General features: G+C 49.8%; 1 protein-coding gene and 2 non-coding genes across 3 annotated transcripts; 2 read left to right on the top strand and 1 right to left on the bottom strand.

The window, feature by feature from the left end:
• The first annotated feature begins 701 nt into the window (after nucleotides 1–701).
• LOC130695609 (uncharacterized) lies at nucleotides 702–4,512 on the top strand. Its single transcript, XM_057518772.1, has 3 exons — nucleotides 702–1,061; nucleotides 1,113–3,755; nucleotides 3,832–4,512. Exons 1-3 carry the CDS (start codon nucleotides 702–704, stop codon nucleotides 4,510–4,512), a joined length of 3,684 nt encoding a protein of 1,227 aa, XP_057374755.1.
• Nucleotides 4,513–6,860: 2,348 nt separating this feature from the next.
• On the top strand, nucleotides 6,861–6,932 carry Trnae-cuc (transfer RNA glutamic acid (anticodon CUC)). The gene has a single exon. It is a non-coding gene; the product is annotated as a tRNA-Glu (tRNA).
• A 361-nt stretch (nucleotides 6,933–7,293) lies between these two features.
• Nucleotides 7,294–7,365, bottom strand: Trnag-ucc (transfer RNA glycine (anticodon UCC)). Its single transcript has one exon. It is a non-coding gene; the product is annotated as a tRNA-Gly (tRNA).
• Nucleotides 7,366–13,760: the final 6,395 nt, after the last annotated feature.

The raw sequence follows: 13,760 nt of genomic DNA, 5'->3' as shown, positions 1-13,760 counted from the left end.
ATGCAGATCGTTGCAACAATAAATTACTTAATTCCATTTCGTCAAGTGGTAAGTTTTTAAAGGGGTTTTCCAGTGGAAAGAAAACTTGTCTCGGGCTTGTGCATTTAAAATAAGTAAAAATAAGCGAAAGGCATTACAATGCAATAAAAGAGAAATAGATGTTACCGCAAATGTAGCGCTCAGCCTTAATATCTGGCAACGCGTGTTTATTAATCGTATAGTCTTGGCGCCTTTCTGTTTTCCTATATTTCCCTTCCTCTTGCAACTTTTCGTCTGCTGTACCATTTGTCATTGAAGTAATCACCGTGTTTATCGTTAGTGAATCTGTTCCTTCAGACCGCCTTGAACTAAATTGCAGGAAACTTGTGTAGTGTGGTCCCATAATTTGAGTGGCAAACACTGTCTCTCGTGCTATCTCAGACTCCACACGCTGATACACACTTGCAAATACTGGTCATTAATACAAGGCAATTCTACTCGCTGCATACAACAGCGAAGTCGCAACTCTACGAACTTCTGAGTTCCCCTTATTTCGAGCTACGAAACATTTTGGTCCTTCGAGCCGGAGCTCATCAGCAAGTTTGTCGTATTACTATCAGCAACCTAGAGCTGGTTGCCTTTCAGATTTCACACACCGTGATTGCACTACGAAGTATTGACTTCTTGCTGTTTCTACTTTGCAAGACGCAACCTTGAGCAAGATGGATGAATTGGGGCTCAACGATGGAGCCATTGGTGGAGACACAGCCGTGAGAAGAGATGTAGAAGGGGATCCAGCTACCATCGATACCTGGAAAAGACAGAGGAAGGTGGTTCGACATCAACTTACGACTACTACGCGCCAAATTGACACCCTCATTTGCTCCCATGGATCGCGAGGTGCCATCTCAGCGCTGATGCGACATCTCGACAGTTTGCTGGCAAGAGCAAACCAGCTTCATTCTGATTTAATGACGGTTGAAGATCAGGCTGAAAACGACAGACAGGACAGCATGCATCTAAGACATATCCAGCTCGCTGGCGAAGTTGTTGAGAGGGCCGAAGATCATCTAGCCTCAAGAGTAGGATAGCCTCCTTCGGAAATTATTGAGGCTTCATCTCGTCCAGCTCAGTCTGCCCCTGTATCAGACGCAGCCCGTCTGACCGAAAACCTCAGATCCGCCAGGCAGAGAGCAGATGTCGCGCATCGTCAAGCAGAAGAAGCTCGTCAGCAAGCCGAAGAAGCTTCCAGTCAAGCTGAGGTCGCCCGCGTTGCAGCAGAAGAGGCTCAACAAGCTCTGCGACAATTGAGTCTGGAAGAGGATCGCTGCACCTCGGTTAGCCAAGCCAGTATTCCATTCACTTCCCTCGCGTCCAACTGGTTGCAACAACAACGTCAGCTCAGTTCACTGGATTCTCAAGCAGCACCAGACGATTGGATTGATCATTATGCCGCCGGGCGTCTGAGGCCAAACAGTGGACCTCCTTGCAGTTCGTCGGTAAGAACAGAGCTTGAGAACTACACCGGCAAAGCTCTCGACTGGTTCGAGTGGATTGATTTGTTTCGTGCCCTCGTCCACGATACCAGGAAAACCGCCGGAGAGAAACTTGCTCTGCTCAAACGCTATCTGAAAGGCGATTGTTCTGACCTAGTTCACGGACTAGGAGGCGGTGAAGCCGCCTATATGGAAGCATTGCGTCGCTTAAAGCAATCTTGCGGTTGTCGAGATGTGATGAGAGCCGCGCACCTTCAGGCGATTGACCGGTTGGAATTGAAGAACGACCCAATCGGATTCAAACGTTTCGCTGAGAAGATGAGGTCGCATTTGTTCGAACTCAGCAGGATTGGAGAGACCTATGCACCGGACCTGATTGAAAAGGTTTGTCTGCGCCTCCAACTTCCAGATAGACTAGCCTGGAATGACGGACGACTGGGAGGATTGGAAACAAGGAGTCTGGACATCTTCGGCACATGGTTGAGTCATAGAGCAGCGGCTTATCAGAACGCCTACAGCATCGCAGCAGAGCAGCTTCATAGCTCTGTACCCAAGTCCGGTAGTCGTCATCAAGCCCGCAGTCATCAAACCTCCTCCAACCGGAAAACGGATTACCCTTCTTCTCCCTTTAAAGGCGCTTCCAGTCTTTTCTGCTTTAAATGTGAAGGCGACCACAAGCTGGAGAACTGTGGAGACTTCAAGTCGTTGGCAGTGGGAGAGAGAGTGGCTTTTTGTGCCAAACACCGATTGTGCTTCGGTTGCTTTGGTACCAAGCACTCCGACAGGTTCTGTGCCCAGAAGAGACCCTGCAAGTTTTCCGAATGCCGTCTCTATCACCACGGGCTCCTCCACGACTCCTCCAGAGGATTTAGTAACCCGCAAGCAGAGTCATCCAGAACGACCATGGTGCAAACAGGAAGGCAAAGGCCTTGCAGAGTAGCCATGGGTATGATGCGGCCTAAGATCTTGGACCGCGACGGAAACGCAGTGATGGCCAATGTGTTAATCGACGAAGGCAGCGACTCTACCTTGATCCGACAAGGATTCGCGAAGATTCTCAAGATCGTTGGGGTCCGTCAAATCCTAACCGTGGATGGCGTCGGGAGTGTAGTGAATCGCTATGCATCTAAACGCTTGAATTTTCAGATCAGCACCGCTTCCGGCAAGATACTGAATCTCTCTTGCTCCACTCTTCCCACCGTCGCCAGTGCTACCCCTGTGACAGATTGGGCGACCCTTAAGTTTCGCTGGGCGCATCTTGCAGATCTTCCAGTCACGAAGTCCGGCGGGAGAGTAGACATTCTAATTGGCACCGATTACTCTCACCTTTTGGTTCCTCTCGAATCTAGGGTCGGCCGAGACTATGAGTCTACCGCCACCAGGAGTCGTCTGGGTTGGCTTATTCGAGGCGTCGTTCAAAATGACGCCATCATTGCTGCTGTGCGCACGCACAAGATCACTAGCTCTACACACCTCGAAGAGTTAACAGTGGCATTTCGCCAGTTTTGTGATACCGAAAACTTCGGGACGGAATGCAAATTGGTAGGCATGTCTGCAGACGAACGACAAGCCCTTGCCATTTTGGAAGCTGGGACCCGAAAATTGGAGCTAGGATATGAGGTTCCTATCACTTGGCGGACAGGCGAACCAAACCTCGTCTGCAATCGTCTGATGGCCCAACAGCGTCTTCGGGGTCTTTTAAAGCGGTTCGACAGAGATCCGGCATTCAAAACCGATTATCGAGTCGCTATGAAGAAGACGATCGACAAGGGCTATGCCTCCATACTTTCCGAAAAGGAAGCTGTTTCAGCAAGATATTTCCTAGCTCACCACGGCGTCTACAAGGGTCCTAAGCTTCGTGTCGTGTTCGATGCCGCGGCGCCGTTCCATGGGAAGTCTTTGAACGACGCAATTCTCAGCGATCCAGCTCTTCAACCTTCTCTTCCAGCCGTCTTAACCCAATTCAGAGAAGGAGCCGTAGCGTGGGCGTCAGACGTAGAAGCAATGTTTAGTCGCTTCCGACTTAATCCCTCCGACGCTGAATATTTCTGCTTTCTGTGGCAGGATCCTGCGGCTTCCAAAGCTCTAGTGTGCCGGATGAATCGCTTACCCTTCGGTGCTACGTGTTCTCCATTTATCGCCATCCACACCACTCGACGGGCCGCTATGAATGCAGAGGTGGAAGAAGAAGTCGTCAACGCTGTCAAGACGAAGATGTACGTCGACGATTATTTGGGATCAGCCACAACGGTCGACGAAGCGGTAAAGGAGGCTGCAACCGTAAGAAAAGCATTGGCTGCAGCTGATTTACATTTCCAGAAGTGGATCTCAAACTCTGTCGATTTTGGTTCGGGAGATGCACGGGAAAGATGGGCCATCAGTATGTCCTGCGTCAGATTTGCAGCTGACGGATAGTGGGAGTGAGAAAGTGCTTGGAGTGGTTTGGATCTTTCGGGACGATACGCTGGGTTTTCGAGTCAACTGCCCGCAAGACGAGGAATATACTAGGAACAGCCTCACTAGTAAAGTTGCTTCCGTGTTCGATCCACTAGGAATAGCTGCACCACTTGTCGTAAAGGCCAAGATTCGGTTGCGAGAACTCGGAATTAAAGGATTGAATTGGTCCGATCCCGTGGACGAAAATGATCGAGCTTGGTGGGCTTCCTGGTTTACCAGCCTTCGAGATCTCGTTCTGGTCTCCATTCCCCGTTGTTTATTTTCAGAGCAATCTGAAATCGGAAATTCCCAGCTGCACCTTTTCGGAGACGCTTCCGAAGAAGCGTACGCGGCGGTGGTGTATCTCCGCAACGCTTATCGTTCTGGAAGTGTCCAAACACGGATGGTGAAAGCCAGCAGTAAACTCGCGCCTAAAAAGACGCTGTCGGTACCAAAGCTGGAATTGAACGCTGCCCTGCTTAGCTCCCGGATCGCCGCAGCCATTCAGAGCTCCCTAACACATCCGATCCAGCGACGATTCTTCTGGACAGACAGCAGCACCGTGCGTTACTGGATTAGAGCCACTGCATCCTTTTACTAGGTTTTCGTTTCTAATCGGATCGGCGAAATTCAAACGCTAACCGAGACAGAAGAATGGCGCTTCGTCCCCGGACGTCAGAATCTAGCGGACGCCGCCACACGCTCTTCCATAGGTGACGAAGTGTTTCCCAAAAGCTGGCAAGACGGCCCAGAATTCCTCTTTAAAGCTGAGTCGGAGTGGCCTCAAGATCTGCCGTGGATGGCCGCGACGCTGGAACTGAAGCACACCAAGCAGTACCATGTTCGAGCAGCTTCGGATCCATTTGACTGGTCAGAGTTCCAACTAGATCAGACTAACCTCTCTTCTTTTTTAAAGTTAGAAGTTGACGCATTAGAGCTGGTCAAGAGATGTCAGATGGATGCTTTCTTCGACGAGTTCCAGTCGCTTCAACGAGAAAAACCTCTTCCATCCGCTTCACATCTTCTATCTCTCAGGCCCAACCATTGGAGAAGACAGTTTACGGCGTTTAGGAGGACGTATCGGGCGATCCAAATTGCCGTACGATAATCGACATCCTCCTTTGCTGCTGAACAAACATCCATTAACCGAGAAGATAGTCAAAATCGTACATGAAGAAATGCATCATGCCGGCACAGATTATTTGTTTGCCAAGCTTTGCCAATATTTTTGGATCATCCGGGGGAGGGAAGTGGCCAAGAAGACCCGTAAGCTTTGTCCGTCTTGCATCAGGGAGAGAGCGGTGCCCGCGGACCAAATGATGGGTGACTTACCGGCAGTCCGACTTAATTCTTTTTCGCCACCTTTCACTCATACAGCCGTGGACTATTTCGGCCCTCTGGAAACAAGTCCGGGTCGAAATAGAGTCCTCAAGAGATACGGAGCGCTTTTTACGTGCTTGGTGACCCGTGCTGTGAATCTGGATTTGGCGGAGTCACTTTCGTCAGAGGATTTTCTGCTCGTTTTCAGGCGTTTCATCGGCTTGTTTGGTAAGCCAGCGTCCGTACACTCCGACAATGGAACGAACTTTGTCGGAGCAGAAAGAGAATTGAACGACCTTGTTCGGAATCTCAAAAAAAGACCCCAAACTAATGAAATTTCGGACCGAAAAGCTTATTGACTGGCATTTCCAACCACCCCGATAGCCTCATTTTGGTGGAGCACACGAGAGTTTGATACTTTCCACGAAAGGAGCTCTGTACCGAGCATTAGAAATCGAAAAGGGAGGGCTGCGCTATCCCACGGATGAGATGCTCCGCCCCTTGCTGGCGGAGATCGTAGGCTTCCTGAACGCACGTCCTTTGACTTACGCTAGCTCGGATCCGGTGGATTTTCGGCCGCTAACGCCAAACGATTTCTTAAATCGCGCTCCCACAACAGACTTATTGCCAGTTTCCTTTGACGACGCTCTACCTAGAGAGCGTTTTCGATATGTGCAGCGGATGGCCCGGCTTTTCTGGGACCTTTGGACTAAATTGTATCTGCCGTCCTTGGTGCCGCGTAAAAAGTGGAAAGCTGCACAACGAAATCTCTCGATCGGAGATGTCGTCATGCTCCTCGACCCAAATCTGCCTCGCGGAAAATGGAAAATTGGACGAGTGATCCAAGTTGACCCTGGTGACGATGGACTTGTTCGGGTAGTCAAGGTCCAAACGGAAGACGGAGTCGTCTCTATCTAAGGGTCGTCGGATCTTACTAACGGAGGTCGTCTCTATCTAACCGCACAGCGATAATCTTGAAGTATCTTGTTAACTGCGCCTTTTTACGAACTCATCCGTCTTTTTGTTCCCACCGGATTACGACGGATTCGGGGGGAGAATGTTACGGCGCAAATGTAGCGCTGCAGCCTATAATATCTGGCAACGCGTGTTTATTAATCCTATAGTTTTGGCGCTTTTCTGTTTTCCTATATTTGCCTTCCTCTTGCAACTTTTCGTCTGCTGTACCATTTGTCATTGAAGTAATCACCGTGTTTATCGTTAGTGAATCTGTTCCTTCAGACCGCCGTGAACTAAAATGCAGGAAACTTGTGTAGTGTGGTCCCATAGTTTGAGTGGCAAACACTGTCTCTCGTGCTATCTCAGATACCACACGCTGATACACACTTGCAAATACTGGTCATTAATACAAGGCAATTCTACTCGCTGCATACAACAGCGAAGTCGCAACTCTACGAACTTCTGAATTCCCCTTATTTCGAGCTACGAAACAATAGATATTAAAAAGGGCATGCCAATCTACTGGGTAAAGGTTTTCCTCGTCTTCGGGGTTTGGTGCACCGTAGTGGAAGTGGACACATACCGTTTCCGTAGATCCCCTGATTGCCCTCTAGGGGGAAAAGCGCGTTATTGTTAAATTATGCAGATTTGTGCAACAATAATAAAGATCAATCCCATATTGTCTAGTGGTTAGGATACCTGGCTCTCACCCAGGAGGCCCGAGTTCAATTCCCGGTATGGGAAAGACTATAAGATTTCTTAATTAATACTATCTAAGTCATAGACGTATTTCTATGAATTTTCGACATTATTGCAAATTCGTAACTCACACAACATAATACTCTATTTTCCTCTTAGATTTTTCATTTCTTTCCTCTGCCTTTGTGTAACTTTGGACAACAGTTGATAGTTGTTACTGATTTCTCTAATTAAATATTTAATAGTGTGCGATGGCCGAGAATCGGACTCGGGTCGACTGCTTGGTAGGCAGCCATGCGAACCACTATACCACCATCGCCTAATATTGATCAAAAGATTTGTATCACAAATCCATTTCATAATGACATCGCCCTAAAGAAATTCACCAACCAAATGTTTAATCATTTGCGATGGCCGAGAATCGAACTCAGGTCGACTGCTTGGAAGGCAGCCATGCTAACCACTATACCACCATCGCATTACACAACCCAACAGCTCTATTTCCTCTTAGATTTTTCATTTCTTTCCTCTGCCTTTGTGTAACTTTGGACAACAGTTGATAGTTGTTAATGATTTCTCTAATTAAATATTTAATAGTGTGCTGCAACGACAGACGAGGCAGACAAGTCTAGGTAAATACTACTCATATTTTCAGGGCGTGTAAAAATACGTGACTAAATACATTTATCAATGCTTTTATTGTAAAATGTATATTAAAATGCGCAAGCTGTTACAGAGCTAGCAAAAAGTTTGATGCTATTCAGAGACGAGAATCTTGCCAATACATGTCAGGAATTACCCACGGTTCCCGAATGTGATGACGTAACGGTTACTTAATCGATGAACTATGATAACAGATCATGCACAACTTGTATCTGCTACGGGTGCTAAGGGTCAATTTTAGACGTAAAATGCATCGACCAGGAATCGAACCCGGGCCGCCCGCGTGGCAGGCGAGCATTCTACCACTGAACCATCAATGCTGAATATATAATTCTTCTTTTATCAATTGCATTCGTTAAAGATAAATTAAAATGCCTGAATGTGTCAGTCCCCATCCTTGTGGTAACGCCTGTCGAACGGACTCAAATGCTTGAGTCAGTACATTCGGGGGGCACATCAGAGGTGACAACTTCCCTATTGCTGCGTCCGCCAGCCCAGGCTGCCAGCCGTGCAGGACCTCCGCCCTCCAGTCCAATGCGCGATTATCTTTCTCGATTGATCGCGCCACTCTTTGGAGATAAAGCAATTCTCTCGACAGGTGTGTCTAGCTCTCGTTGAAGACCTTTCTCAGCTGAGGTTGTTCGCGGCGCATCTGTCCCTACGCCGCCATCAAGCTGTCTGTTTCCGCTTCATGTTCCGCCAGGTGTCCCAACATGACATTCAGGAGGGTTGCTTGCTCCTGAGGAAGATGTACTACTTCCAGGCCCTTCTTGTGGTAAGAATCGCGCCTTGAATGCACCGATTCTAGTTCCTGGGTGGTAGTTGTCACAAATAACCAGCTAAGTACTTTGCCTCCAGAGTCGAACAGCCCGCGCTTCTGCCGAGTACCATCGCCCTTCAGGGCTCTCTCTAGCTCTCTGAACTCCTGTCGTCGCCGCTCTGCTCTTGTCTCGATCTCGATTAAGTCGAACGCAGGTTCTTCTAAAAATGGCTTTACTTCCATTGGAAAATTCCCCATCGCAACTTTGTCGAAAGTTCGTAACATCTCATCCACCTAGTTGGTTACGCGCTTAATCACCTGCTCTGCGCGTTTCGTCGGTACGTCGTAAATGACGATCCATTCGGAATCGCCTAACGCTAGGGTTCCCTCCTGGTGAAAAACAGCTCCTTCTGTCACCACGAACTTGCCTTTCATTTCATGCGCTTGGATCATCTGTCCAATGGTACAGATCACTGATAAAACCAGCATGTTCTTCATCCATCCTTGTGCCCGTTTTTGTCGGATCGGACGACCCGTTGCGCCTTTCGTCTCGGGTTGTCCAACCACTGCCGCGGTGTCGCTTTCCAGCGATCTCTCAGGACTCGTGCCAGTACGCACCTCCGCCTCCAGTTCCATCGTTGCCTCCGGTTCCTCGGCCACTGCCGTAGTGTCGCTTTCTGGTGGTCCCTCGCTGGTGTCGGCACGCGTCACGGTCTCAGCTTCCACCACGCCATCAGATTCGTCATCCGACTCTATAACAAACCTTATCATTTGAGAAACATGGACCACAATGGTTCTCTTCCCAGTAGGCTTTCGAAGTTCGAGTTTAGTTCAGTGATCTGCCTGATCACCTTGAAAGGGCCTACGTACTGGTGCAGTAACTTTTCAGCGAGACCTTTCTTCCTCTGCGGCCGGAAGATTAACACCAGGTCACCGGGTTCGTATACCGGTGCCTCACTGACTCTGGTGTCATACTGAGACTTCTGGCGCTGCTGCACCAGGGCCAGTCTATCTCTGACCTCTTCCCTCAAATTAGACAACGCCTTCATCAGCTCCTTTGGGTCGGCAAGCTTTGTTTGATTCGGCTCCGTCGCCGCTAGCAGGTCCGTCGGAATTACTGCTTCCCTCCCATACACCGGCATGAATGGTGTGTGATTGGTGCTATCTTGGCGCGCCGAGTTGTAGGCAAAGGTGACAAACCCGAGGAATTCATCCCAGTCCTCGTGATTTTCGTCCACATACATCGCCAGCATGGTCGCCAGCGTCTTGTTTTGTCGCTCCACAAGACCGTTGGCCTGTTGGTGGTAAGCTACGGACATCCGATGGGAAAGTCGAAGAAGGGCGAACACCTCACGGGTTACTTCTGCCGTGAAACACTTCCCTTGTTCGGACGTCAGCTCTCGCGGAAATCCATGCCGCAACACAATTTCCTCGACGAAGAATTTTGCTATTTGCCGAGCCGTGGGATCCGGTACGTCCCTCGTTTCTACCCACTTAGTAAGGTAGTCAATGGCAACGATCACGTTTTTATTCCCGCTTCGTGATCGCGGGAATGGACCCAGGACGGCTATCCCGATCCTCTGGAAAGGTCCTCCCACTTGCGTGATCTCCATGCGTCCTTTCTTCTTCCCATGATCCGGCTTCCGTGTCTGGCAACTTTTACATGCCTTGACATACCGGGTCACTGCTCTATCAATCTTCGGCCAGTTAAACCTCTGCCGAGCCCTCTCCAGACTTCTTGCTTGCCCTAGGTGCCCCGCCGTAGGCTCATCGAGAGCCGGTCAAATTCTTGTCCGAACCTGATCATTCTCAGGTACAACAAGCCTTCCTTCAGCACAAAGTTCCCGTATCGCCTGGAAGTGTTGCTGATCATCCCCTGCTTGATCCGCTTCCACTGCTTTACACGATCTTGTCCGTCAGTCCAGGAATGAACGACCATCGCCATGGCCGCAACTGGGATAGGTGTCGCGTGTTCTTCCTCCACCCCCTCTTGTATTGGGTAACGCGACAGGGCATCTGCATCCTAATGGAGACTTCCCTTGTTGTAGCAGATGCTTATGTCGTACTCTTGCAACGACAAACTCCATCTTTCTAGTCTGCCACTCAACTCCTGTTTTGTCATCAGCCAGCACAGGGCATGATGATCTGTCTTCACCACCACCTTCGTTTCCCAGATATATGGGCGAAACTTTTTCATGGCCCATACAATGGCCAGGCACTCCATTTCAGTGATGGAGTTGTTCCTCTCGGACTTGTTTAACACTCGGCTCGCAAAACAAATGGGCATGGCATGTCCATCCCTGTCTTGCATCAACGCTGCGCCTATTCCGTAGTCGCATGCGTCTGGGTGTACCTCAAAAGTCTTTGCATAATCTGGATGCGCCAGCCGACCTGCCTTTACCAGCGCCGCCTTCAACTCTGCAAAGCTACTCTGCTCTGGCTCTCCCCACCGGAACATTCCTTTTCCCTCGATTGCCGTGAGTGGATACGCCGTCTTGGCGAAGTTCGGCACAAATTTGCGATAGAAAGAGCAAAGGCCTACAAGGCTCTTCGCCCACTTCCTCTTTACTTTTTCACTAGCATTGAGGTTTGGGCCAGGGAACTTTTCGATGCCTTTGCAGTGGTCAGGATCTGGTTCAATTCCGGCTCGGCTCACGACGTGGCCCAACATTCGCACACGCTCATTCCCGAAGGCACACTTTTCGATCTTCAGCTTTAAATTCGCCCTCCGGAAGCATGACAAGACCTTTCCGAGCCTCTCCAGATGTTCCTTTGCGTCCCTCACAAAGATGACTACGTCATCCATGTACACAAGGCAATCGGTCCACTTGAGCCCTGCCAATACCATATCGATGAGCCGCTGGAATGTGCTCGTTGCTGAACACAATCCAAATGGCATCACACGGAACTAATAAAGGCCGTCAGGCATCACAAACGCTGTCTTTGGCTTGTCTCCTTCGGCAACTGGAACCTGCCAGTACCCGCTCTGAAGGTCTACAATACTGAAAAGCGTCGCTCCCTCCAGCTTCGATAACGCATTGTCGATGCGCGGAAGTGGATAGACGTCCTTCGTCGTTACGTCATTTAAACGTCTGTAATCGATGCAGAATCGCCACTTCCCATCCTTCTTTTTTACAAGGACGATTGGCGATGACCAGGGGCTTTGCACAGGTTCAATAATCCCCTGCCGCAGCATCTTGCCTACCTCTGCCTTAATGAGCTCTCGTTCCTGCCAGGCGCGTCGCCTTGGTAGCTGTTTGATCGGCGCTGCATTACCCGTAGGTATAGCATGCTCCAAGACAGTACACTGCCCAAGACAATCGCTGCCTTCAGCGAACACATCTTGGAAACTCATCAGAAGCGAAATGAGGTCCTCACGATCTTTCCCTGCCAGTGTCTTCGCCACACATTCCTCGAACATAGCCGGGCATTTCAGCTTTCCCTGCCGAGCGCTGCCCCTTCCGGCTGTACGTCCATCTTCCATCTCCAGGGGAAGACTGCTGCTCTGGTCGACAGCCACCAATTCTCCGAGGGATGTTCCTTCCACAATCACATGATCCGTGTGATCCACGTTCATAACGTGAACAACCGCGTTCGACTTGGTACAGTCGATTAACGCGTGCCCCGCCGATAAGCCACTTTTTTCAAGCAGCTTTTTCGACGGGCGGAGGAGCATAATTGCGTCCTTGTTTCCTCCGTCTGGGATAGACATTTTCACTGGTACCGCACTTCTCTTTCGCACCGTGACCCGCACTGTTGCGGTCACCTTCCTTATGGCATCTCTGCCTCCGGCAGCTCCGATGTCAATCGCTCCGAGCTCCACCGTCGGAGGGCTACTGAAGCAGATTTTTAGTTCTTTAAAGAGCTTTAACAAATTTCTTCCCATAATGAAGTCGGGTCCGAAAGTCTTCAGCACAACGGCTTCCCCTTCCACCGACGCGTTTTTATTTTTCACTGTCAGCGTAATTTTCCCTCTCGGTTGCATAGGCTGACCATCCGCCGTTACCACCATGGGCCCATCCCATGGGGTGATTTTCAGGTTCAACTTGCTTGCTAATGACGGCGTGATGACGGAAATGACTGCTCCCGTGTCCACTAAAGCTTCCACTGGACAACCACCAATCCAGATTACCTCTGTAGGCTGTTGCTGTCCAATTGCTTTACTTGGTTCTCCGCCAATCACAGCACAGGCTGCTTTTGGCTCCTCCCTCTCCGGCTTCGTAGGCTTTGTAGCCCTTGGCGTGCTTTCTCGACTCTTTTCTTTAGGACAATTTCTTGCCATATGGCCTTCTTCATTGCAATTGTAGCATCGGAACGGATTATTTTTCTTTGGCTTTCGATTCCTTTCGCCTTTTCAGTCGTCGATGCTCTGCCTTCTCGACTGCCCTCTCGCCTTCGCCAGCTCATCCCGCAGCTCCTGTATTTGCCGCTGGAGCTCTTGCATCTTATCAAGGCCTACTGCCGCGATAGGAGCTTTCTCACCCTCCCGGCGTGCATCTTCATAGCCCCATTCGTAGGCCGTTTTCACAGCATCTGCATGGAGTCTGGACTTTTCGAGGAACTCCTCGCAGGTCGTGATTCCAAGCGCATACAGCCTTTCGTAAAGGTCTGGGCTTAACCTCCTGAACAGGTGGTCAATACAAACTTCTTCCGCCATATCTGGTTGCACGATTCGGCACAAGTCCATAACGTCCTGGTAGTATTTTGTTAGGTCCTCGTCCTTCCCCTGGACTCTCATCCGCGGTTTCCTCTCCATTTGTCGCTTTTAAGTTCACTGCAACAAACTGCTTCAGAAACAACGTTTTGAGTCCAGGCACTTCCCTCTCGCGCGCTGGCCCTTGCTCCCCCACAAATCTCTCTCTCCTCTCCGGTCTTCTCGCAGTGACGGGAGATAGAAAGTACTCCATCTGCGCCAGAAAGCACTTAAAACATTTCTCGTTCGCAGGTAGGCTTTCGATAGAATCAGGGGTTCCGTAGCTCGCCCATAAGTTGGATCTTCTAATTCCTCTTCTGCTGCATAATGCGACGGCAGTGTCATAATTCGCCGACCGTACAGTAGATGGGCAGGGGTAAGCGGCTCAAAGCTTACGATGTCAGTTGGAACGCGCGTTAAAGGCCGATCGTTCAATATCGCCTCGATCTGCGCGATAACGGTTTGCATTTGTACGAGAGTCAGCCTTGTCCGACCAACCATTTTTCGTAGGGAATTTTTCGTGAGCGCAATCAGTCGCTCCCACCAGCCTCCATACCACGGTGCTCGTTTTGGGATGAATTTCCATGTAATTCTCAGGTTGGCCAACTCCTTTGCGACGTCAGGGTGCTTAAAGAACTCGTTCAGAATATTTGAGGCGCTGACAAATGTTGACGCATTGTCAGAATAAATAACACGAGGGATGGAATGATGGCTCGTAAAGCGACGCATCGCATCTATGAAGGCCCCGCTTGTCAGG

The sequence above is a fragment of the Daphnia carinata genome, chromosome 7, assembly GCF_022539665.2.
Source record: "Daphnia carinata strain CSIRO-1 chromosome 7, CSIRO_AGI_Dcar_HiC_V3, whole genome shotgun sequence".
NCBI lineage: Eukaryota > Metazoa > Arthropoda > Branchiopoda > Diplostraca > Daphniidae > Daphnia > Daphnia carinata.
The sequence above is the reverse complement of the archived record's forward strand: the minus strand, read 5'-3'. Positions and strand labels throughout refer to the sequence as shown.

Bases quoted from the DNA above. Each gene is read 5' to 3' on its own strand.
- LOC130695609 (XM_057518772.1), top strand. From the start codon at position 702: ATGGATGAATTGGGGCTCAACGATGGAGCCATTGGTGGAGACACAGCC. The intron at 1,062-1,112 runs GTAGGATAGCCT...CGTCCAGCTCAG, and splicing joins AAGATCATCTAGCCTCAAGA to TCTGCCCCTGTATCAGACGC. The intron at 3,756-3,831 runs GTAAGAAAAGCA...TTGGTTCGGGAG, and splicing joins CGGTAAAGGAGGCTGCAACC to ATGCACGGGAAAGATGGGCC.